This window comes from Canis aureus, chromosome 36 (genome assembly GCF_053574225.1).
Source record: "Canis aureus isolate CA01 chromosome 36, VMU_Caureus_v.1.0, whole genome shotgun sequence".
Taxonomy (NCBI): domain Eukaryota; kingdom Metazoa; phylum Chordata; class Mammalia; order Carnivora; family Canidae; genus Canis; species Canis aureus.
Window position 1 is genome coordinate 14855598 of NC_135646.1, and position 23901 is coordinate 14879498.

The following is a 23901-nucleotide window of genomic DNA, read 5'->3' on the forward strand; positions in this document are numbered from 1 at the left end:
GAAAGCACTTCTATAACACTGGCAATCTCTCAACTTCCTATCATCGTTACTGGCAAACTTGGAATCCCCCAACCTCATTTACCCCCTGGCTCTCCTGTGTCAGTAGGAATGAGATTTCCTTCTCACTGAAGTAACTCTTCTTTCACCTGTGCAGAACTGTTCACACAATGTCTTTTTGAAAAGTTTTTTCCTTCTCTGCCAGAGATTTTCCCCAATATGAATGTATTTATATTGCCCACGGCCCCCCTCCTCTTGTTTTGCTCACAGAAAATGTCCCATGCTGGCTTCTCATCTCCTGGTAGCCCGCCGCCTGCCGCTAGACTCCCCAGGGGCCTTCACCCCAACTCTGCACTCAAGTCTTCCCTGGTAACCTAAAGGGCACTGCTACTGGCCTAGCCCCTGACTTAAGGCCTTGGCCTCCATCTGACTTAATCCTGTTCCAACCCATCGGCAATTTTTGTTACCTCTACCTTCATCAGTGATTTGACTGATTTCTATTTGTCACTTCACAGCTGTATCACGGTCACTGCCTCCTTACCTCTCGTCCTCTGCTCTGACTCCCACTACAGTCTATTGTCCCCAGAGCAGCCAGGACAGCCTCTTAAGAGCACTTCATACCCCTGCTCAAGGTCTGCCAGAGGTTTCTCATCAAACAAGTTTCCCATCTTCCTAGGCCTGTGAGCTACCGGGCCCAGGAAGATATGGCACTGCCCTTCTGGAACCTCATCTCCCATGTTGTTCCTCCCGTTCTTCATCTGACCACTGGCCACTTCGCTGTTCCATGAAAACACAAGACATGTTCCCATCTCCATCTTGCCCTTGTCCCCTCTGCCTATAAGGCCAGAGCTCATATCTTCATCATGTGGGTCATGGTTTGGGTGTTACCCTCCTGTCCTGATCATGCTATCTCCAACTGGTGCGCCCCTCTAAACACTTTGCCCCTTCATGCTGCCTTCCTCTTCTCAGGATTTAACCACTACCTGAAATATTCAGGTAACGCTCATTTGAAAAAACAAACAAAAAAACTCCTCATCTCTTCCTCGCTGGGATATAAGCTATATAAAGGCAAGAACTTTATTCCACTTGTTTTCTCCTCTGTCCCCAAGACTCAGAATAGTGACACAGACTAGGTACTCAGTGGGTATGGAACGGGCAACTGCTTGGCAGCATTTGGCCTTTTCACCACTCTCTCCTTGAACCTCTCCGTCTTGGCATCTCTTTTATTATTCCCTCCTGGTTCCTACCACTCTAGCCTCTCCTCTGACAACTTGTCCCCTAAGTGCTGTTTGTCCTTACAGATCTAGCTTCTATCCACTTTTTATTCTATCCTTTTCTCTGCATTTGAACAGCTACTAGTTAATTCCCTACCTCTAGCTTGGATTCATGCTCAGTTCCACATATTCAAGTGATGACTAGACAGTGTCACTCTGTCTCATGAGTATGTCATGCTTAACCTGTCTACAAAGAATTCCCCCTCTTCCAACCCAGCTGCTCTCCCTTCTGGCATCACCTTTTGGTCCATAGGGGAGTATGACTCTTGCCTCCCTCCAGCATGGGCTAAGCACTCCAAATGGTCTGTAGTTCAAAGACACGGCCCGAGCACCCACTGATGGGTCTCTACTCAAAAGCACAAATCCCCAATCCTAAATTCTAGCTGGATACTAAAGGAGTACAGGCGCTGACCTAAGTATTCTTTCCCTCTAGACCATGCAGTTAACTTCCTCTCTGGGTGTGCTATAGGCAGGAGTAAAAATAATCCCAGCTGCCTCCCACTTAAATAGGATTTATTTTTCAAATGATAAAATCTTACCACAGGAATTCTGTATGGGTAACATGAAGGTCCCTATATGGCTATAGCTTAGCAGGCTAACTAGCAAAGCCTTTCCAAGTACTTCTGGCACTATATTCCTGGGCAGATTCAAGGCAGGCACAAGAGGACAGCAGGGGTGGATTAACATGCATCAAGCAAGGCACAGAGAATTTAAGGCAATAGTTCTCAATCAGGACACATGTTAGAATTATCTGGGGAATACAGGGATAATCTGGGACTCAGCTTAGGGCTATATCAAAGGAGTCTCCGCCTGTGGACCAGATGGTTTTGTAACTGCCTACCTACCCTATCCCTAGCCCCCCAGCACACCTCCTATGGGTATACCTGTGTGCACTGTGTGTACATTTGTGTGCTGAGGTATGGTCGGAGAAACCAGAAATCTCTCCTGCTGCCTTTAATAGCAATTGTTTTATGATGAAAAAGCAATAGCAATGTTTTGAAGAATAAGGAGTACATTATTAAACTCGAATGTGTGTATTTTACTTTTGATAGGTTTCTCTTAATAAACTTCTGATGATCATTTCAGGAACATACTTCTATGTGAAAGCTGGACCATACCCTAGGCATAAGACAGAAACAGAAGAAAGAAGTAGCTTACCAAAGTTACTATTGCACATTCAGCTGTTAGCTGTGCAGCACTGAAAAGAGTACGAACAAATCTGTAAATAAATTTGTGTTCAGGATCATGCTTAAAGTATTCCTCCGGAACCTTTTCTCGCTGAAAGAAGAAAAAAATGCAGTGTAAGTATCCACTAAAGAAAAATACTTAAGTGCCCGTAACACAGTAGTCTTTATGCTCGGGCCCACATGCCCCGTAAGATGATTTTGATTGGATGACATGTCTTTTAAATATAAACAATGGGATCATAATATACCATAGCAATTCAACACTACCATCTGTTAAAGAAAAATATAGGCATGACCTCAGAAAACGTATATATATATATTCCTTTCTAACTTCCCCCTCCCAGAATTCTATCCAAACGTAAGTTATTTTTAGGCTCAAGAGTCTGGTTGATCACCACGTTACACTTCTCTGCAATCAACTTTGAAAAAAACATTTTTGAGGTGCCTCAGTTGGTTTTGGCTCTTGGTTTTGGCTCAGGTCAGGATCTCGGGGTTGTGAGATGGAGACCTCACATCAGACTCCAAGCTCAGTGGGGAGTCTGCTTGAGATGCTCTTCATTTCCCTCTGTCCCTCCCACACTTCTGTGTGTGTATATGTGAAATAAATATTTTAAAAAATCTTTTTTCAGTTTCCTGTAACCATTAAGACTGTGCTGACCTGGGATCCCTGGGTGGCGCAGCGGTTTGGCGCCTGCCTTTGGCCCAGGGCGCGATTCTGGAGACCCGGGATCGAATCCCACATCGGGCTCCCAGTGCATGGAGCCTGCTTCTCCCTCTGCCTGTGTCTCTGCCTCTCTCTCTCTCTCTCTCTCTGTGACTATCATAAATACATAAAAAAAAAAAAATTGGAAAAAAAAAAAAAAAAAAGACTGTGCTGACCTATGCAATAGTCACCAGTCACATGTGTCTGTAGAGCACCTAAGGAAGCAAATTTTAAAATTGCTATTTTAAAGGATTTAAAATTTGTTTTCTAATTTTCTTCACAGAGATTACAACATATGTTAGGTTTATTTGCAAATACTTATATTGTTTGTGGTTTCTGAAAATTATCTTTTGAAAAGATATACTTTCTGTTATCTGGGGACATTTACTCAATTTTTTTTTTTTCATTTACTCACTTTAGCTCACTAATTCTACAAAGCTGCAACTCAGTTCTTACTCTGTCATATCCCCTATGCAACATTCCCTTGTAAAATGATTAGATACAACATGGGTTAGAGAAGAAGACTTAAGATGATTTTTTACTTCAAGCTGGAGTAATTTTCTCCTAGTAATTAATTTCAAATCAAATCAGCATGAAATAAAGACAACTGCATGAGAGAAAAATACAACTTAATGAAACTGACACTGTGAGTGGTAAAACTGATACTTACTGTGAGTGGATGTGATCTCTCATCAAAAATATCCAAAGATCTATTTGCATCTCTATAAAATAAAAACATGCGTTTAAAAAATTATTTCAGGAATTAACATCTTAGTAAATATCTGCTGGGAGTAGAAAGGGGAGTGGAAGAAGCTTAACCTTCAACAAAGCAAACCATTTTACAAATTCTTTTGCATTAAGAGGGAGGGATTCCTCACCACTGTGAAATCTCTTCTACAGTGACCAGCCAAGCCAGAGCGGACTTTAAGAATACTGACTTTCCCTAGCAGGCAATGCTAGTAAACCAAATATATTTTCACTATTCTAACCCCACAATGGAATATACACAAATATTTATTTTATAAAGCAGTAGTGGTGGGCAATAAAGTCTCTAGAATTTAATAAATGTGATTATGAAATTCATGTTTTCTCCCTTTTTTCTCTGTAGTTCTCTACATGTTATCACGTATTTCTTGTTTCTCTTAAATAGGCTGAGTTAAAAATGTAATTTTTTTAAATTTTAAAATAGATCAGTCTTTCCACTTAAAAGATCACACTAACATGTTCTGCTCATTTTTATTTTTTTTAAGATTTTATTTACTTATTCATGAGAGACACAGAGAGAGATAGAGGCAGAGGCAGAGGGAGAAGCAGCTCCCTGCAGGGAGCCCAGTGTGGGACTTGATCCCGGGACTCCAGGATCACACCCTGAGCTGAAGGCAGATGCTCAACCACTGAGCCACCCAGGCTTCCCTGTTCTGCCCATTTAGACACTGGTTCTCCAGGTGTGGTCTGCAGGCCTCTAGGGCTCCCCTTTTCAGGGGCCCATGAAGTAAAAAATGTTTTTATAGGAATACTAATGATGTTACTTGCTTATATACTTCTGACATTTGCAGTGACTATATAAAAAATAAAAGGGAGTAAAACTACTTGTTTCTTAGCATGAATCAAGGCAGTGGTGCCAGCTGTACCTAGTCATTCTAGTCTTCACTGCCACTTGCAGTTGAAAAAATATTCTGCTTTATTTAAGAACATCCTTGATAAAGCAGTAAGATTTAACAGTGTTATTAAACCTCTATCCTTCTAGTACTCTGAATAAGTAGAAAGTATATACCAAACACTTCTGCATGCTGAAAGACAGTTAAAGGAGAAGCATGTGTGACTTAGCTGTGAGCTGAACAAGCCACTTTTTTTCACAGAGCGCCAATCTTTATTTTTAAAGTACAGCTGACGGTCATTCTCTTAAAAATGAACAAAGTGAGGGGTGCCTGGCTGACTCAGTGGGTAGAGCATGTGACTCTTGATCTTGGGGTCATGAGTTCAAGCCCTATGTTGAGTATAGAGTTTACTTAAAATTAAACCTAAAAAATCTTTTTTAAAAAATGAACAAAGTGAGCTTGAAACTTCAAGAAAAATAACTTAAATATTTGTTGCCAATGATAAAATCCAGGCTATCAAGCTAAAAGAAAAATCAGGATTTTGGAAAATTTGTACCTTTTACTGTGACCTTCATCTATTGTGAGTTTGACAGTTTCTCAATACTTAAAGACTCTTCTGATAAGATGGATGGTGATACTAACAAAAGTGATTTTTTTGACACTGTATGAAGAAACCTGAACTAGCACTTTCCAACTGACTGATTCATATTATAAAACCACATACAGGGCAGTGGCTCAGCGGTTTAGCGCCGCCTTCAGCCCAGGGCGTCATCCAGGAGACCCAGGATTGAATCCCATGTCGGGCTTCCTGCAAGGAGCCTGCTTCTCCCTCTGCCTGTGTCTCTGTCTCCCTCTCTCTCTCTCCGTTTCTCTCATGAATAAATAAAATCTTTAAAAAAATAAATAAAACCACATACAGGTAAAAGATCCAATCAGTGTGCAAGATAGATCAATGGGTTCCATTAGAGTACAAGTTCACTGTTATGCTTTAAAATTCCATTATGATTTAAGAAATTAGCACTTGTGGACTTTTAGTAAAGTATCATAGAATATCCACAATTATCTGAAGCCTTTAAAAGTACACCTTTTTCCAACTACATATCTGAGTGAGGCTGAGGCTACTCCATATTGTTTCTTCAAAACCGATCACTGAGGACAGGATATGAAAATGACCTGTCTTCTATGAAGCCAGGTAGTAAAGAGATTTGTAAAACTGTAAATCAATGATATACTTTTCACTCAACCTTTTATTTTGGAACAGTTACTTAATTAAAAAAAAAATTTATGTTACCACTGGGGTTTCCAATCAGTGGAGATTCTGTTCCCCAGGGTTATCTGGAGACACAGTGTGGAGGGAAGGAGACGTGCTACTGACATTTAGTGAGTAGAAGCCATGGGTACTGCTAACTATCCTAGAATGCACATGACCTCCCACAACAAAGAACTACCTAGCTCAAAATTTCAATAGTGCCACATATAAACCCTGTTCTAACATACAGTAGATTTAATTTTTAAATACTGAAATTTAATTTCTAATATGGTAAATAGCAGTATAACCCACCACCAACAAATACTCTTTGGGTCTTCAGTAATGTAATAAAAGCACTATATAAGTTTAATACTACCTATATTGTTACCTAACACTTAACTTGATATCTTACAAATTAATTAGCTGGAATAAAAAGACAGATTTTAAAAGAGCTCACCTGTTCTTTATGTGGTAATATATTGCTAAGGTCACACTGTGAAAGGAAAAAGAAAATTGTAACAATTGATGTTATATTACCCATGAAGACTTTTTTTAAAGGGGGTTGGGGGAGAGTCAGGATCCTTCCAGGGGCCCAGGCGCCCTGAAATCCTCTTATTCAGAACAGTTCGTATGTGCGCTTTCCCTCGTTTCAGTTCTTTGGCTTTTGGCAAAAAAAAAAGGATTACCGAACTGCTAGATTATACGCTGTTAGAAGATCTGTTTTGGTCCACAGTTATATATAAATTATTATACATTTTCCCTGTCATTTGTCCTTCTACCCACAAAATGTTTCCTCCTCCTAGATAAGCTTTATTGTTTGTACACACGCTTAAATTTAAGCCATACAGTAATTTTTGTATTAAAAAAAGAGAAAAAAGGTTAGGCCCTGCATTTCAACTGATTTAATTTACTATCCATCAACCCGCCCACTTTCCATTATTTCCATAAAAGAAAATAATTAAAGTGTTTCATATCAAATAAAATAATTTAAAATCATAATTAGAAAATTTAACAGAAAATATAAGAACCCACAAAAACAATAGTAGGTCTAGCTATCCCGAAATAAGCAGTGCTAACAAGGCAGCATAATACTACACAGAATAATATTTAATGACAGGTATTTTCAAAATAGTTTAAATAAAATATTAATGAACAGATACACTCTAAGTTACTATATTCTTAAGTTATTCACAGATGTTTTGTACTAGGCAACAAAGGAGTTCTCCTAGTTAAGTTAAATGCTTCCCTTTGCCCTCAGTATCTACAATGAAGCTCAAAACAATCGAGGGAAGGCAAATCTGAATTTTATAGCTAGGTCTATAGAATATGAGCACTTGCGAAAAAGGCCTCTAATGCTATTAGCATCGAAGATGGATACTTCTATAGTGCTTCAAACAGTTTCAATCTTTAATTTTATTTTAAAATCACAGAATCCAAGTTCTATGATGAAAAGGACCACTAAATCTTAGATAGCATTTAAACAAACAACCCATTTTACACATAAGGAACCAAGGCTTAAAAATGACTTGCCCAAGGTCCCACCAATGGTCAGAAGCAGTTCTCTTTCTCCTACACTCTAACCAGGCAGTGGTTCTCCAAGCTTGGCTGCATGCTAGATCACCTGAGGAGCTTCAAAAACTGCTTGGCTTCCACCTCCAGATGTTCTGACTTAACCAACACTGGATATAACGTGGGCATCAGAAAGGCTTTTAAAGTTCTCCAGGTGACTGCAATGTGCAACAAAATCTGGGAATGAATGAGTCATCCCGGATACTTTCGTACATATAATTATGTCTCATATCCTTCCTCCGCCTATCAAAAGGCTTGTGAGAGTGTGGTAGGAGAGGAGGAAATATATGTATTTTAAAATAGAGATTTTTGGAAAATGTTGCATAAATGATTCTAATAAGCTCCCCCACACTGAGAACAATGTGCTACCTCCAAATTTTTTAAAAAACATTTTTAATAATTTTAAACATTTTAATAATTTTTAATAATTTTAAACATTTTAATAATTTTTTTTCATTTTAATAATTTTTTAATAAACATTTTTCAGAATCATTCCTAAAAGCCAATTTGCCCTATTTTCTCAGTAAACCTTTATTTTATCAATAAATATACTAAATTATTTTTAAAACTTAATGAGAGCAAATTAAGTTTATTGTACTTTCACAAATTAGACGAAGCTGGGAAAAACAAGCATGAAACCTACTTGTTTGAGCAAGGTTAATCTTTAAAACCACTTTTGAATTATAGTAAAACATTCAGAATCTTTTGAATTCAAAAACTCTAGCCAAAGTAGAGTTTTTTTTTGTTTTTGTTTTTTTTAAAAAAACACATGGATTTAGTGTCTTGGCTGAGTAAAAGCATTCAGTGATTACTTGCTAGGTGCCAAAACTTAGGATTTTAGACTTTTGGGGCTCGGTTTTTGCTGAAACACAATTTGATCTCATCTACTGTTACAAAGGAGAAAGTTACATTAATATGATTGTGAACTTGTGGTTTTTAATTAAAGTAAAAGCTACTGATAATTTAATTAGCTGACAAAGCTGGTGCATTAGAAGCAAAATTAAGTTTATAAGCTAATTGTTTTCAAGACTGAAAATAAAATTACAGATGAGGATATTAATATTTTGAAGTAGTGTTCTGGAAAGTCGACATTCATGTCCCAAAGAGATGTTAATAATGTTCTTTGGCCCAATCTTGAAGTCCAGAAGCTCTGCATGTCCAGGTCTGTTTTTTCTCCCTCTCTTAAATAAACTTGAAAGGTTCATCTTAGACTGTTCTGAAAGTGCAACTCCAATTGTGGATTATAAGGTGCTCCCGGAAATTAAGGAATAGTTTACATCATCACAACACTGTTCATGTTTGCTGAAGTATAAACCTGACCACAGCTATGTTTCCAAAACTATTTCTTTCATTGTTCTCTGCTGTAGTTTTCTTATATATGGACTGACATAGTGTTCTGGAGATATATTCCTATATCTATACACATACATAAAATAAAAATTAAATAATCTATTAACTTATAGTTTTCAGTTAAGCAAAATTTCATCCATAAAGAAATTAAGCATAAGAATCTGTTCCTTGGGCAGCCCAAGTGGCTCAGCGGTTTAGTGCTGCCTTCAGCCCAGGGCCTGATCCTGAAGACCCAGGATCGAATCCCACGTCAGGCTCCCTGCGTGGAGCCTGCTTCTCCCTCTGCCTGTGTCTCTGCCTCTCTCTCCCTCTCTCTCATGAATAAATAAAATCTTTAAAAAAAAAAAAAAATTAAAAAAAAAAAAGAATCTGTTCCTTAAGATTGGTTTGGTATATTTTCCCCCTCTTCGGGAGAGAGAAAGGAGAAGTTAACTTTCATACAGAAATAGTGCAGGAAAAATATATGCACGATGGGGAAAATCTGACAAAAATCCAATCAAATTTAAATGCAGATACTCTCTGGTGCCAGTAGGGGGCAAACTACTCCTTCTTTCAAGAGTAGCATCCAAAGTAATGCACATTGTTTTAGGCCTATAATTCATAAAGAAACGCTTTTTTCTAGAAACAGCCAATAAAAAGCACCTCTGCTCCTCATTATGTTCAACAGAAATGTATTAAGTAAGAAGTGTACTTTTTCTGGGACTTACTTGCTAGCTGGCTTTCCCTTCCACCATGCACTCTAAGATTAAAATGGATATTAAAGAGTCACAGAATTTAAGTTCTTGAAAGTAATATAAAATTGACACCAGTTTCTTAAACCTGATCATTTAAAAGGACAATCAAATGACTGAAATGACCAAGTATGGCTAGGATGGTTTTAGCATGAGGGGGTCTGTCACTCAGCCCTTGGCAACCTAGTTGTACTCACCATTTTATTGTGGTTCTAAGATTAGGTTGGCTGACTGTGCTGTCATCTAGAAATATTGTTGAGCATGAGCTATACTTTTTAGTAAGCTGCCCTGGAGATACCTGAAGGGGAAGGGAAATAGAAGAAAATGTCACAGTAAGTTAAACCTATAAAGTGTGTTTTTTCCTCGGTTAAAATGTCAAACGATAAAGCATTAAGATTTTTCTTATACTTCATGAACTGCTTGAGTGTGCTATCATGTGCAGCTCTATGGGAAACCCAGTGGATACTCTAACCTCCCACATGAGATTTAAGGAATGGGTTATAAACTACTGCCCTTGATAAATTATCTATTACCAAGTCTGGCAAGCACCTATTATAAATTCCCTTTATAATAATTTAAGAAGCTTACAATAAGATTTCAGTGTTTTTTTCTAAAGTAATGAAGAGCAGCTATTTTCTATTTCTACTATTCATTTACTACAATAAAATGTAATGCCTTATATAATACTGGTGAAGAACATTTTGTTGCAGAAAATGAAAGCCCATAATAAATGTATCAGTTCAGGAGACAGGGTGATGAATCAAATGTTCTTGAGTCAGAGGCTATTTGTGCCAGGGTTTGCTCTATCACTAATAAGCAAGAGGGCCATAGGTCTCTCCGGGCCTCAGTTTCCTTATCTGGTGGACAAGAGAGCGTTCCTTTAAGAGTCTCACATCCAAAAAATAGATAAACTAGCTTATGAGAACTTAACTTTAACCTTATGTTTAAATAAGACTGCCATCACATTACTCAAGTGATAACCTCAGAGTACTCTCCATTCATTTAAAATTTTTATTAATTCTATTCTGTAAGTTACTTGACACTCATCTCAAGTTCCTGCCTCACTCATGCTGGTTTCTTTGCCTACAATGCCTTTTTCTTCCTCCTTGTCTGTCCCAGCAAGCTTGACCCCATTGACCTCCAGGATACCTTTGCCAGCAGCCACATCACAAAACTTCTCCTTTTTCTGTATGCTCATACTTCTAATCTGCCACTAGTTAGTGCTATCAATTGCTTGCAGGGTGTTCCCCTCATAAGAAAGTAAACTCCAGGGAAGGGAAGACTCTTACTCCTCCTACCTCCAGCTACTACTGAACACAGAATCTGGGACAAATTAAGAGTTCAATAAGTGTCTGATAAATTATTTAAAATCAATTACAATTGGAAGGTAAATCTTACTACAAATTAGTGAGAATTTATCTGCAATGTTGTCAGAGAGGTGACAATGAACTTCTGGAGACCCTCCAAAGAATAAACCATCTTTAAAACACTTTAGAAGTATCCATTTATCTGTGAAGAGCCTGAGTATATACCAACAAATACTGAAATAGCCTAAACTATGTTAAGATAATTCTCTTCCTTAATGTAAGACCAATATACAAATTCCAGTCACTCTAAGTAGTTAAAAATAATAGCAGCATTCAATACCAAAGAATATCAACAATTTAATGCTTGGTTTTGTTGTTTTTTTTTTTTGTTTCTATTTTTTACTAATTCAGATGAGCCTTCCTTCTTCCTATTAATATAAAATCGCATTTGCCGTGCTGTCACACTCTCCTGTCAGCATCCCCCTCCTATACACGACAGATGGGACAAGGAAAAAATCTAGTTGATACTTTTTAAGATATAGAGCATTTAAAAACTGCCAGTAGCCAATAATCAGAAATATCCACGTGGTATATAAAAACACCATTCTGCTTATTTCAGATATTTTCCTGCAAAGCCATTTACCTCTTATTAACAAAAAGTTCCAGACATTCTATTTTTGAAAAGAACCACTAAATTCTCCTTCAAGCCAGAAATGTTCAACTCCATCTAGAACTGTTATTATGCTCCTTAAGCTATTCAGTTAATATGTTATTTCAATACTCTCAAATACAGCATGAAAAATAAAGGTTAACTAATTTAAATACTTTTGCTCTAAATGGAAGAAAGTTTTCTTTTCAGACCACTACTAGTAAGGTGTATATGGTATATATTACATCATAATAAAAGTAAATTCTGGGGAGTCATAAAAAGAATAGGAAGAAAACACACCAAAATATAGACTAGTTGGTAGAGTTCTAAATTATTTGCTCCCACTTTCCTCCCTTGAATTTTTTTCTATTATGAATATATATTAGCTTGTCTTTGAAAATATTAGTGTGAAACATTAAAAAATTTTAACTAGATGTGATCTCACAGCCATATATGGGGGGATGGGGCTAGTGAATCAGCAACTTAAGTCTATTACTGGCTAGATCCAACCAAAGAAACATTCAACACTTCTCATCAGTCCAGGCCTACTTCTCAGTATTCAGTAATACCTAGCATTCAGCTAGAGGGCAGCAGAATTAAGTCTCTGGGCAAAGCCTAGATACATCAGCTGTAATTATTTATTAGCTTAAAATTAGCTGAAATTTTAAGACAATTGTCTTTTATGGTTAAAGGCTTAGGATTGCCAGCTTTCACAGCCTCGATAAACTACACTGACAAACACAGGGTTATAAAATGCAAATACTAAAAAAACAAAAACAAAAAACATCAAATAGCAAACACAGTACTGGCAGTTTGGTGTTCATAGATATTATTTCAGTTGGTTACTAGGATAGACAGGGACAAAAGCAGTATTTATATTCACTCATTCAGCACTAACAGAATAGATGGACTTTTACAATCTTTAACACAAACGTAAGGGGTTATTTCACAGACTTATGGTTCAATGGCAAAAACTAGAAAATAATCATACATAGACATCTGTGGGGAAATCACAACCCAAATCTTACCATCAAAGGTCAAACATCTGTTGAAATCCTGCCCCCCCCCCCCGCCATGGGCTTGCCCATTGTGCCTACTGCTAAAGCTCACTTTTGTGTCTCCCATTTTCACAGGACAAGTTCTTTTTCCTAAGACAACTTAGAAATTTCTAACACTATGCATTAATGAAAACTGCTTCATCCATGTTGCACATTAACGGGACAATATGACAGGATGCATGGCTTGAATTCTTAATCAAGGCCTTAGTAGAAAAGTGCAATATGCTAATTACAGGTATAACTGAAAATACTGTCTGAATTAATAACAGTAATTAAATTGAATAAACACTTTAAACTCAAGTCAATCAGAGAAAGACAATTATCATATGATCTTACTCATAAGTGGAATTTAGATTTACACTTTCAAAACACATTCTGAGTTGAAGACATGGTGGACTCATCACAAATCTATTTCCTCTCCCCCTCCTTTCAGAGTTATACTCAACATAGGATATAAATAGCAGGTGCTTTTTTAATGTTTGAAAGGTGAAAAAACTAGACAAAGGAGTGGCAACTGACACAGCAGAAGAGACAGCACAAGCTGGATGCCTACAGAAACTGGACAGGAACAAGAAAGCCAGTTTGTCTTACAGAACCTCAGGCAGGCTCAGAATTCAGAGAGTCAGCCCCCAAATGCCCGCGGTGAGGCCCATCATTTAACATGCCCTGCTCACCTGTGGTTCTTCCAGTGAGACCTTAGACACAGGCAGGGATCACGACACATTTGAGAGAAGACTCCAACAAAAGAGATCAAAATGGGAAAAGAATTGATGGGAATGATAAAATTAAGAATCACATAAAAACTTTATAAATTCTTAAAAACTCTAAGATGTAAATGGCACTGGTGAAAAATAGATACTATAAAGAATGACAGACTATAAGAAAACTCAATAAATTAAAAAGAAGATAGAGAAAACTCAGTATTAAATAGAGATGTGTTAGAACATAAAGTCAAAGAAGTCCCCAAAACGTAGAACAAAAACACAAAATGGAAAGCAGAAGGGGAAAAAAATCAGAGATCTGTGCAGGAAAACTGGAGACCATCTAAGAGGTACAACATCTGAATAACAGAAATACCAGAACAAAAACAAAAAGACACTAAAAAATTCACTAGAAGGAGAGATGGTCTGCAGACTTACTGGCCCCAATAAAATGAAAAGCTCCATATCAAGCCATATTATGAAATTTCAGAATCTCAGACATTGAGAAGATGCTAGAAGGTTGCAGAGAAAGAAGGGATGGGGGAACAATGACTAAAATGGGTAACGTACAATGTATCACACAATGTCAACAGATTTATGAGCAACACTGTAAATGAGAATACAGAGATGTCTGCAGAACTACAAAAATTAATTTCAACCTAGAATTCTCTACTTTATCAAAGAGCAGGAGTTTTGGAGAAGCTAGATCTCTAAAAACTTCTGCCCATTCCCAGAAAAATGTGCTCCATTAAAACAAGGGCATATAACAAGACAAAGGGAAACACAGAATCTAGGACATAGGGGATCTGACACGAGACAGCAGTTATGTGAGATCTCAGATAACTTCAAGGAGATATCCCAGGAAAACAAACACAGAGCCAGCCTACTGAAAACCAGTCTAGTCTACTGAAGTAGAATGACAAAAGCCTATCTCCAAGAAAAAAAATGGAACAGATGTGTTTTAGTAAACGAAAAATATTTTTGATGGACCTGTGACAAATGTTACATTTGGGGGGAAAATTTGCTGTTAGAAAATAGGCGAGTGCATATCATCAGGAAACTAATTCCACAAAAAAAACGAAGAATGTGAAAGCGGGAAGACACGCCAGGGAACTATTTAATGGCATTTGGCTGAGATCATGTTGGCTAGGAAAATGGGGGATGGATTATCCTGGAGAAGTGCAGAAGTGCTCGGGTTTCAGAAATATTTAAGAAAAAGAATGGAGCGTATACAGGAGAAGGCTCAGCAGAGGCTCTGCCATAGGCAGAGAACTATGGCACAGCAGGGAACATTATTTGCACAGTCATAACAACATAAACATTGATTCTAAGTTAATTAAAACCTGATACAGGTTGAACAGAGGCTGGGAAATAAGGAGTGATGAAGCTAAGCTTTCACCTGGCACTACAGGAAGTAGACAGACAGTGCTAAAGATTAACTTAGGTATTATATTTTTGTTACTTTGGCTAAAAAATAAAAAATTAAAGCAAAAAAATCGAAGGCAGAACTTACACCATACCCATGTTACTGAAATAAGTTAAATATCAGACCCCTTAAAAAATGGGCACTACTAAAGCCAAAGACTTCCTGAGTACATGTGACAAAATGAGGAGACTAGAAGAGATTTAGGAAATCTATAAAAAGATGTCCTAACAGTGCTCACAGTATTGGATCCATTATATTTTTGAGAAATAATGGCAGACATAACTTTTAATTCAAACTATTAATTTCTTACTTAACTTTTCAACTGTTTACTTACATGGTTTAAATGGTTGCTCTTCCTCTTTTCTCGCACTAAGAATAAAAAAAATTAACTGATCAATTCTGATACAAATGCCACAGAAAAGTTAAAGTAGTTGCGACTTATCTGACGGATTACCAACGCACAAAATGAGATGAAATTCCATTTTTTAAATTTCCAAACAAAATTTATAATTTAAATCACCTACCAAGATGAATCCTATAAAGTAAAATCTAAAAACTTAGTTTTATTTTTTGACCTAACAAAAACAGGTATTCTTTGTTAGGTACAAGCAAAAGGCTCCCGAGGTACAAAAGAAAAGGACAAAGCAAATGAGGCCAGGTGAAAAATTTATTAAAAATGTTTACCTGTTGAATATCTGAACCACTATACAGTATTTTCTAATTCTATATTCATATACAACTTACTTTAATTATCAGAATCTGACAGCTCTAAGAACCAGTTTCTGGCCAGGCACTAATCTCTAGATGCATCAGTGTCCTGGAAGCATCCTGAAACACTTACTGGTGATCTACTAAAATGTGTTACTAAAAAAAATAAATGGGTATTACACAATTGGAAGCTATCTATCTTAAATTTATATTTTAATGAGCATGCTAACCTAACTGAATATATCTACGGCACACAAAATCACGTTGCCTTAAAGATCAGAAGAATAATAAAAGCTCCCATGAGGGTCTTGGACCCCACTGTTTCCCACACTGCCTCCTTTAATGGGGGGGGGGGGGGGCCGGTGACAGCATAGGTACACATTGCTTATGACTGAGGACAAAGAGGAGATAGCTTTGCTTTCACGGTCTCTACACTGTCTACATGTGAGCAGCCCATTTTCTGGAAGAAATGAGGATATCTAGCAATCCTAACCAGAAGTGATCTGTTTAAGTCAGGCTATGTACATACACTATGAAAATGCAGGTTAAAACCCCCCATTTTTTATTGTGCTGCATATTTCAAATATCATGGAACCCTTGCTTTTTATATTCCTGCTGTCTTCATCAACTGAAAAACTTGGTCATGTATACCTTTTTAGTTCAAATAAAAAAGAATTTAATATAACATTAAGAAAAATAAGCAGGCAAGCAGGAGTGCTAAATCCTACAGTTCTGATTCTCATTCTAAATCAAGGACACAGGCAATTTATACTGGTCTCCCTTGTTGAAGCTAACCTTCTAGGAAATGCCACAGGGCATGTTTGTTCCCATGTATCCTGGCACATCACTACATCAGAATGAGAAAATTTTGAATAGCTCAAGTTCTGAGTAGAAAAAATGCGGATGTGAGACGAGCTTGGTTGAGCATGGTGTAAAATGAATCCCCATGAATGAACAATGGAATTTTTTTTTTTTTTTTGATTTGTTAAATGAAAACCTAACTGCGGCCTAAATCCTATCACTCATCTTTAAAACCTGTGTTCTCTGGAGCAAGGGGAAAAGGACAAGGTAGTATGGAAAATCAGACCATGTCTAAATCATGTGGTCACAACTGTGTTGATAGAGGTGGGCAAAATATGTAAGCAGTCTCCCGCATATCTGCTCACTAAATCAGTAACTAAAGTATATCATCACATACTGCAATAAGATATGACTATATGAAAAAGTGAAACATTCAAAACAATGTAGGAGTTCTTCTAGGGACTCTCTATAATAAAACAAAAACCGTTTTCAATCTTTTTCTGAGGAAAAAAATACTGTCTTACCATCCGTTTGAGATTTGCTCAGGAAAATTGTGCTTGCCCTTGGATGGTCAGAAGGGTTTGATTCCAAAGCTAAGTCTGTATAGGAAAAAAGAGAAAAAGGTGTCAACTTGAGTAGAAAAATGCATGATTTTAAAAATAGCTACACGTCAATTTTTTTTAAAGATTTTATTTATTTATGAGAAACACAGAGAGAGAGAGAGAGAGAGAGAGAGGGAGGGAGGGAGGGAAGGAGGGAGAGAAGGAGGGGCAGAGACACAGGCAGAAGGAGAAGCAGGCTCCATGCAGGGATCACACCCCAGGGCTGAAGGCGGTGCTAAACCTGAGCCACCAGGGCTGCCCCTACACATCAATTTTAATCACCTAGCAGTCTTGGAGAAAGTTTTTAGTAAAGATAAAAAGTCAATTTTAATTTTAGTAAAGACAACAATATAAAAATTATACTGGAAACTGCAAAATTGTAGAATCTCTCCACATATGCAAAATAAAACCAGGCTAAATAATAAAACTTGCGCCTAAATAATATATGCAACTTTTTTTTTATTTTTTAAAGATTTTATTTATTTATTCATGAGAGACACAGGCAGAGGGAGAAGCAGGCTCCATGCAGGGAGCCCGACACGGGACTTGATCCTGGGACTCCAGGACCACACCCCGGGGGAAGGCGGCACTAGACCCGCTGGGCCACCCGGGCTGCCCTATATGCAACTTTTTTTTTTTTTTTTATATGCAACTTTTAGATGGAATTATGTATGTGCCTTCCCCTTCCTACTTATCAATTAAAAATCCCATCACCATCTTCCTTTAAGCTGATATTACTAGCATATTCTAGAAGCAGTCTCAAGAAGCAAGTTCTGCTGTGTCTAATTACTGTCAGATACCAGCTCAATGTATCAAATATGCCAAAACCAAACAAGCTGCTTTTGGCAAGCAAATGTTCTTAAGACAATCAAATAGCTAATCCTAACTCCATTCAACAAATGAACTCATTTAGTTAGCTGTGGTTTATGTGGGGGGCTATCCATCATGACAGATTCAAGCAAATTGTATAAAAGTTCAAGGTTTTTAATCTACAGGTGCACTTCCATCCTAGTAAGTAATTTTTAACTTTTGCCCTCAATTTCCAAAGCTAAACTCCTACTTTTTCCATCCATGCTGCCTGATTAATTTGGGGCTTCAATAAGAGTACTTTCTGGAGCAGACCATGGGGCTACTTGTAAGAAATTTTGTCCTTTACCTATTTAAAGGAATGTCTGCCTGTACTCCACCTTGCACCAAGGTGGGAAAATTCTCTAAGTACACAAAAATACAAAACAGGTACTTGAATTTTGATAAAACATGGTTCGCCACCATATGGAATATTAAAGTTGTCTTTTTTTTTTTTTAAAGATTTTATTTATTCATGAGAGAGAGGCAGAGATATAGGCAGAGGGAGAAGCAGGCTCCATGCAGAGAGCCCGACGCGGGACCAGGGTCTCCAGGATCACGCCCTGGGCTGAAGGCGGCATTATACCATTGAGCCACCTGGGCAGCCTAAAGTTGTCATTTAAAAACAAACAAAAAAACCCTCTGGTGTGTCTAAGATTCCAAACAAAATGATCCCTGCATCTTCTCAAGACACTTAGTGACAATCTGAGCAAGAAATAGGAAATGCAGAAATAGGTTTTTGTCTGGTTGCACATTATCTTTGTTCTTTTAAAGTTCTATGAGCTCTGAAATGTATTTTTGGGTTACTTCATTGTGTTTGACAAGACAGCCTGATACTTCTATCAAACAAATGACTTTCATATTGCAACCTTTGGAAGATCCACTCAAAATTCTTACAAAAAAAAAAAAAAAAAAAACCTCCTTATGACACTCCTCACCAATGCGCACTCCAGGTACTTAGCCAATCTTGTAAGAAACCAGACCAAGATACTGACAGAATAATGGTTAAGTCTAGTATTTCCCAAACCACCTAACTGTTCTGTTTTTAAAAGGGGTGTTTGGCAGTCCCATGGAAAATACTATCCCTGGATTTTAGAGAATCAAAATGTCCACTGATATATTAAAAACTAATCAGTCTTATAGTGAACTCAGTGTAATCTAGCATCTCACAAATTTATCTACATAGAATCCTTTTTTCCTCCAAGTAATATAGTTAGAATCTTTCCCAAACATCATTTGGGACTTCCTGGTTTAACAGGAATCTGAACCATCCATTTTAATGGTACTGCCAGCACTAGAAATTTACATAGCTAAACATAGCTTTGTTCTTCATGGAAATTCCTTCTCTGAATTTGAAGTTTGTTAGACTGCTTTTGGAGAAACTATTCTATTCAACATTTTTATGTAAAAGGACCATAAAAATTAAATTTTTTTCACATATTTGAAAAATGAGACAATGTTAGCTATTTGGAAAATAAATGAATTCAGCTGTGCTCAAAGTGACAAAGATTTTCACAGCTGCCTCTAACCTAAGGCTTCCTAAGGAGTTCATGACCAACTTCTTACTGAAAAGCAAGCAAATATACTACTTATGAATCTAAAAAATAAGCAGAAATGTTTGCAGAAGTAAACATATTATGAATCAGTGCCTATGGCACAAAAGAAGTTAATTAAAACTTTTCAATCAGAAATCCAGGAAAAATAAGTGCCAGACTCAAAGGGGAGCAGGCTACACACACACACACACACACACACACACTCTCTCTCTCTCTCTCCCCCCCAAACCAATATGTGCTACTATGGATCTAAATAGTAGAGGCCTTAGATAAAAGAAATAGCAACATGCAGGAAAAAAGCAAAATTAGCTCAGTGACAAGAAGGAAACTGGCACTTCCCCTACACCAATAGGGGTTCTAGGGTAGCACATGCCCAAAGCTGGGCTGGCCACTGCTGCCTTGGGACTTCCCAAGAACCACTGACTGAGAAAGGCAGAGCTGGGGCGCCTGGGTGGCTCAGTCGGTTAAGCATCCAACTCTTGGTTTCAGCTCAGGTCATGATCTCAGGGTCTTGAGAGAGGGCTCATGATATTGGGCTCCATGCTCAGCGTGGAGTCTGCTTGAGATTCTCTCTCCTCTACCCTTCTTCCTGCTCATGCTTTCTTTCTCTCTAAATGAATAAATCAAATCTTTTTTTTTAAAGATTTATTCATGAGAGAGAGAGAGAGAGAGGGGAAGAGGCAGAGACACAGGCAGAGAGAGCAGGCTCCATGTGGGGATCCCAATGCAGGACTCAATCCTGGGACCCCAGGATCATGCCCTGGGCTGAAGGCAGGCGCTAAACCGCTGAGCCACCCAGGGATCCCCTAAATAGAAGGAAGAAAGAAGAAAGAAGAAAGAAGAAAGAAGAAGAAGGAAGAAGAAGAAGAAGAAGAAGAAGAAGAAGAAGAAGAAGAAGAAGAAGAAGAAGAAGAAGAAAAGGAAGGAAGAAAGAAGAAAGAAGAAGGAGGAGGAGGAGGAGAAGAAAGAAGGAAGAAAGAAGAAAGAAGGAGGAGGAGGAGGAGAAGAAAGAAGAAAGAAGAAAGAAGAAAGAAGAAAGAAGAAAGAAGAAAGAAGAAAGAAAAAGAAAAAGAAAAAGAAAAAGAAAAAGGAAAGAAAGAAAAAAAGGCAGGGCTTGTGGATTCTTAGCTAGTCTGGAGCTACCCCAGGCTTCCCTTCCTTTGCCATCATGTGGGTGGGTGGGGAGGGAAGCCTTTCTAGGATATATCAACAGAGGAGAGAAGAACGGAGACAGACTAATTTCTGGGTCAAGTAGTACCCAATTCACTCCATGAACTCTGGTTATAGAAGTCAATATTTTGGTTCAGTTGTTTCAATATTTTGACCTCTGCCTTCGGCTCAGGTCATGATCCCGAGGTCCTGGGATCAAGCCCCACATCAGGCTGCCTGCTCAGGAAGGAGGCTCCTTCTCCCTCTGTCTCTGTCCACTTGTGCCATCTCTTTCAAATAAATAAATAAAATCTTTAAAATTTTTTTTTTTTAGATTTTAATTTGTAACTGAGAGAGACCTGGTTAATCAGCAGTACTGATGACCATATTAAAGGTACAAACAGATAAAAGTCATTTACTCATTCCTTTAACAAATATCTTATCATGAACAAAAATTTTCAAGAGACAATACTTTGTCTAAAAATTACTCATAAACTCACAACTATTACTTTCTTACATTTTTTAAAAAACAGCTCTAATCAGCATACCATTTGTCTCCTATTTTGTTCTTTTTTTTTTTTTTTTTTAAGATTTTATTTATTTATTAGAGACACAGGGAGAGAGAGAGAGGCAGAGGGAGAAGCAGACTCCATGCAGGGAGCCCGACATGGGACTCGATCCTGGGTCTCCAGGATCACACCCTGGGCGGAAGGCAGCACTAAACCGCTGAGCCACTGGGGCTGCCCTATTTTGTTCTTGACACGCAGTCTCTACCCTATTCTAGTATATTTACTGTTTATGGCCTACCAAGTGTTACTCCTATACTTAGCCAATCCCCTATTGTTATTAGGTGCTTATAAATTCCTATACTTATATTGTGAGGAAAATCTTCATATATATATATATATATATATATATATATTAATAATTTTGCTTTTTATCTCCTTAGGAAAGATCTCCAAAATGGGCTGACTAGACCATAAAGTTAGATAGTTATAACTCCATGTATAATACTAATTAAGTTGCTTTCTAAAAAAGGTGGGGCTATATTAGTGTATAAAATCAATTGTATCAGTTTTAGCTCCTACCTCAATTTTGGATACTTGAAAAAATTCTTACTGATGTAAATGAGGAAGTTCACTGTCTCTAATTTGCATTTCTCTGATTATACAGTTTTACTATTTTCTCCATAGTTAACAATGCTATTTTCACTTTGGTGAGCTGCCTATCACTTGTGTGTATTGTATGTATTACACTTGTTAGGACCCTAAAATGTCTGTCTGCATGAGGTTTTCAGAAAATAGTAATCTTCTGTCTCTAGCCTATGACAACTTTCTATGTAACTTGCACTTTTTGCTAATGACAAAAACCATATTGCTATTTTATAGAATGGATATTTAAGCTATTACATAGTAAACTCAGATGCACACACAAATTATTTCTGCACTGTCCATTACAGTTTTCTCAAGAACCTAAGACAACTGTGATAAACTGTACGACCATATTCGCACTATCACAAAGGTACCTTAGACTGCCAACTATTAAGCACTACTACCTCCCACCAACATGAGCATATGTGCACACAAGCACACAGTGATTTAGAGATGGCATGAAATTACTGTACATCTTGTATGTGAATCTAGCCAAAAATTACTTCCTTAGAATGTTTTAACCTAAGAGAAATACTCCTGAGTTCACAATTAGAAGTTATGATTAATATCGTATTTAAGACCCATCACTTTTTAAAAATCAATTTAAACTGCAACTTAATTTGACAGCATGACAGGCTGATGTGGGAAAAGTAAGACTTCAAAAAAAAAAAAAAACAAAAAACCTTGAACTTGGATCTTAATATAAATACAGAGGAAATCTGTGAAACTAATGATATCCAATACTGTTCTTTCCCCTTAACTAAGATTCTACCAGTTATAAGATGCACAGATGTTAAAAATGTGAAAATATAGGCAATTTAGAATAAATGAAATGCATTATTAAAGGCTGTGTGTAAAATTATGCAACTATAAAATGTCAATAAATGATTTTTCCTTGTCAAAATATTAAGGGGAGAAGGTAATGACCAAGAAACTGTTAGAGGAGCATATTTCAGAGAGACTGATTTCAAACATTGTTTTCGATATGTTCCAATTAAATAGAAGGCAGTTTCTGGGCCAACTGCTAGGTACCTGTTCACTTAGGGCTTCCTGCACTTACTGAACTAAGCTACCATCCCTATACTGTACGCTGCGTTCATTTTATGGCCAATTAACACAAATATTTCAAGTCTTACCATTACCATGTACACTGATGATTTTATCTGTGAATCCACACTTTCCAGGTAATTCCCACCCAATGGCCTTGGGCTGGCCTGGCTCATCAGAGGGCACACAACATGGTCCTGTGTCTCCCAAATTACTGCTTGAGCCCTTTTACTGCTTCCTAATTCTGGCTTCCAAACCACCTCTATAACTGCATCTATCTTGGTTCTTGGTCTTGACTTATTTTAATCCTCAATGATTAAATCCGCATGATTAGGGACTGTAACTAAGATGTGACATTTCATAGTGATTTCTTCTTTCATACTTTATACACTTCTAACAAGTATTTTTGCTCAGTTTGTTGAATTTCTAAGAACATTTCTAGGTTGCAAGTTACCTTTATTTCGTTTCACATTGTGCAATGTTAATATTTTAATTCTAAAGCTTAATTATTTTAATACATGAGAGGAAAAAAAGTATCCAAAGTAGCCCACATTATGAATCATTCAATAAATTCTATTCCCATGTGCCATATATGTATATTTTATATCCTTGATCTATCATCTCAAATCTTGGACAACTCTCACAGCCTGTCTTTTCATGTGTAAAAACACATAATTCTTTTTTTTTTTTTTTAAGATTTTATTTATTCATGAGAGACTGAGAGAGAGAGAGAGAGAGAGACAGAGACAGAGACAAAGGCAGAGGGAGAAGCAGGCCCCATGCAGGGAGCCCGATGTGGGACTCAATCCTGGGACTCCAGGATCATGCCCTGGGCTGAAGGCGGCGCTAAACCACTGAGCCACCCAGGCTGCCCAACATATAATTCTTATACTGTGTAACTCAAAACATTGTGAGGATCTAAAGAAATGCAACAGCAATCTATGGATCGTATAAAGCACAGTAAATGACAAAACAAAGCTTTTACAAATGAACTCAAAAAGTGAACATTTAGCATTTCATTAGAAAGTGTATGAAATGTCCACTCGTTACTCACACCCAAATATCACCTTAAGCAAATATGTGCTTTGGCTAACACTAAAGGAATAATAGTCACACAATCAGTAAGAAGTTCTCCCAGTGACTTTGGCTGCTTTAAGGAAATACATATTTCTCCTGCTTCTGTCATGTAGATTACTGTATGTCCTTCTCCTTGTTTTTTTCATGTAACATATCCTGGAGATC

At 37.4% G+C, this 23901-nt stretch overlaps 1 protein-coding gene across 3 annotated transcripts in view; it reads right to left on the reverse strand.

The window, feature by feature from the left end:
• Positions 1-23901, reverse strand: part of CCNYL1 (cyclin Y like 1) — a 37716-nt gene that overhangs the window by 8600 nt on the left and 5215 nt on the right. For 2 of the 3 annotated variants that reach the window (XM_077884974.1, XM_077884973.1), the window contains exons 2-7: positions 16833-16907; positions 15134-15168; positions 9856-9956; positions 6466-6501; positions 3832-3883; positions 2430-2549 (exon numbers count right to left, since the gene is read on the reverse strand). In XM_077884974.1, coding sequence (XP_077741100.1) covers positions 2430-2549; positions 3832-3883; positions 6466-6501; positions 9856-9956; positions 15134-15168; positions 16833-16907 — 419 coding nt within the window. The remainder of the gene's footprint in view (positions 1-2429; positions 2550-3831; positions 3884-6465; positions 6502-9855; positions 9957-15133; positions 15169-16832; positions 16908-23901) is intronic. The other variant, XM_077884975.1, reaches the window with a different exon arrangement.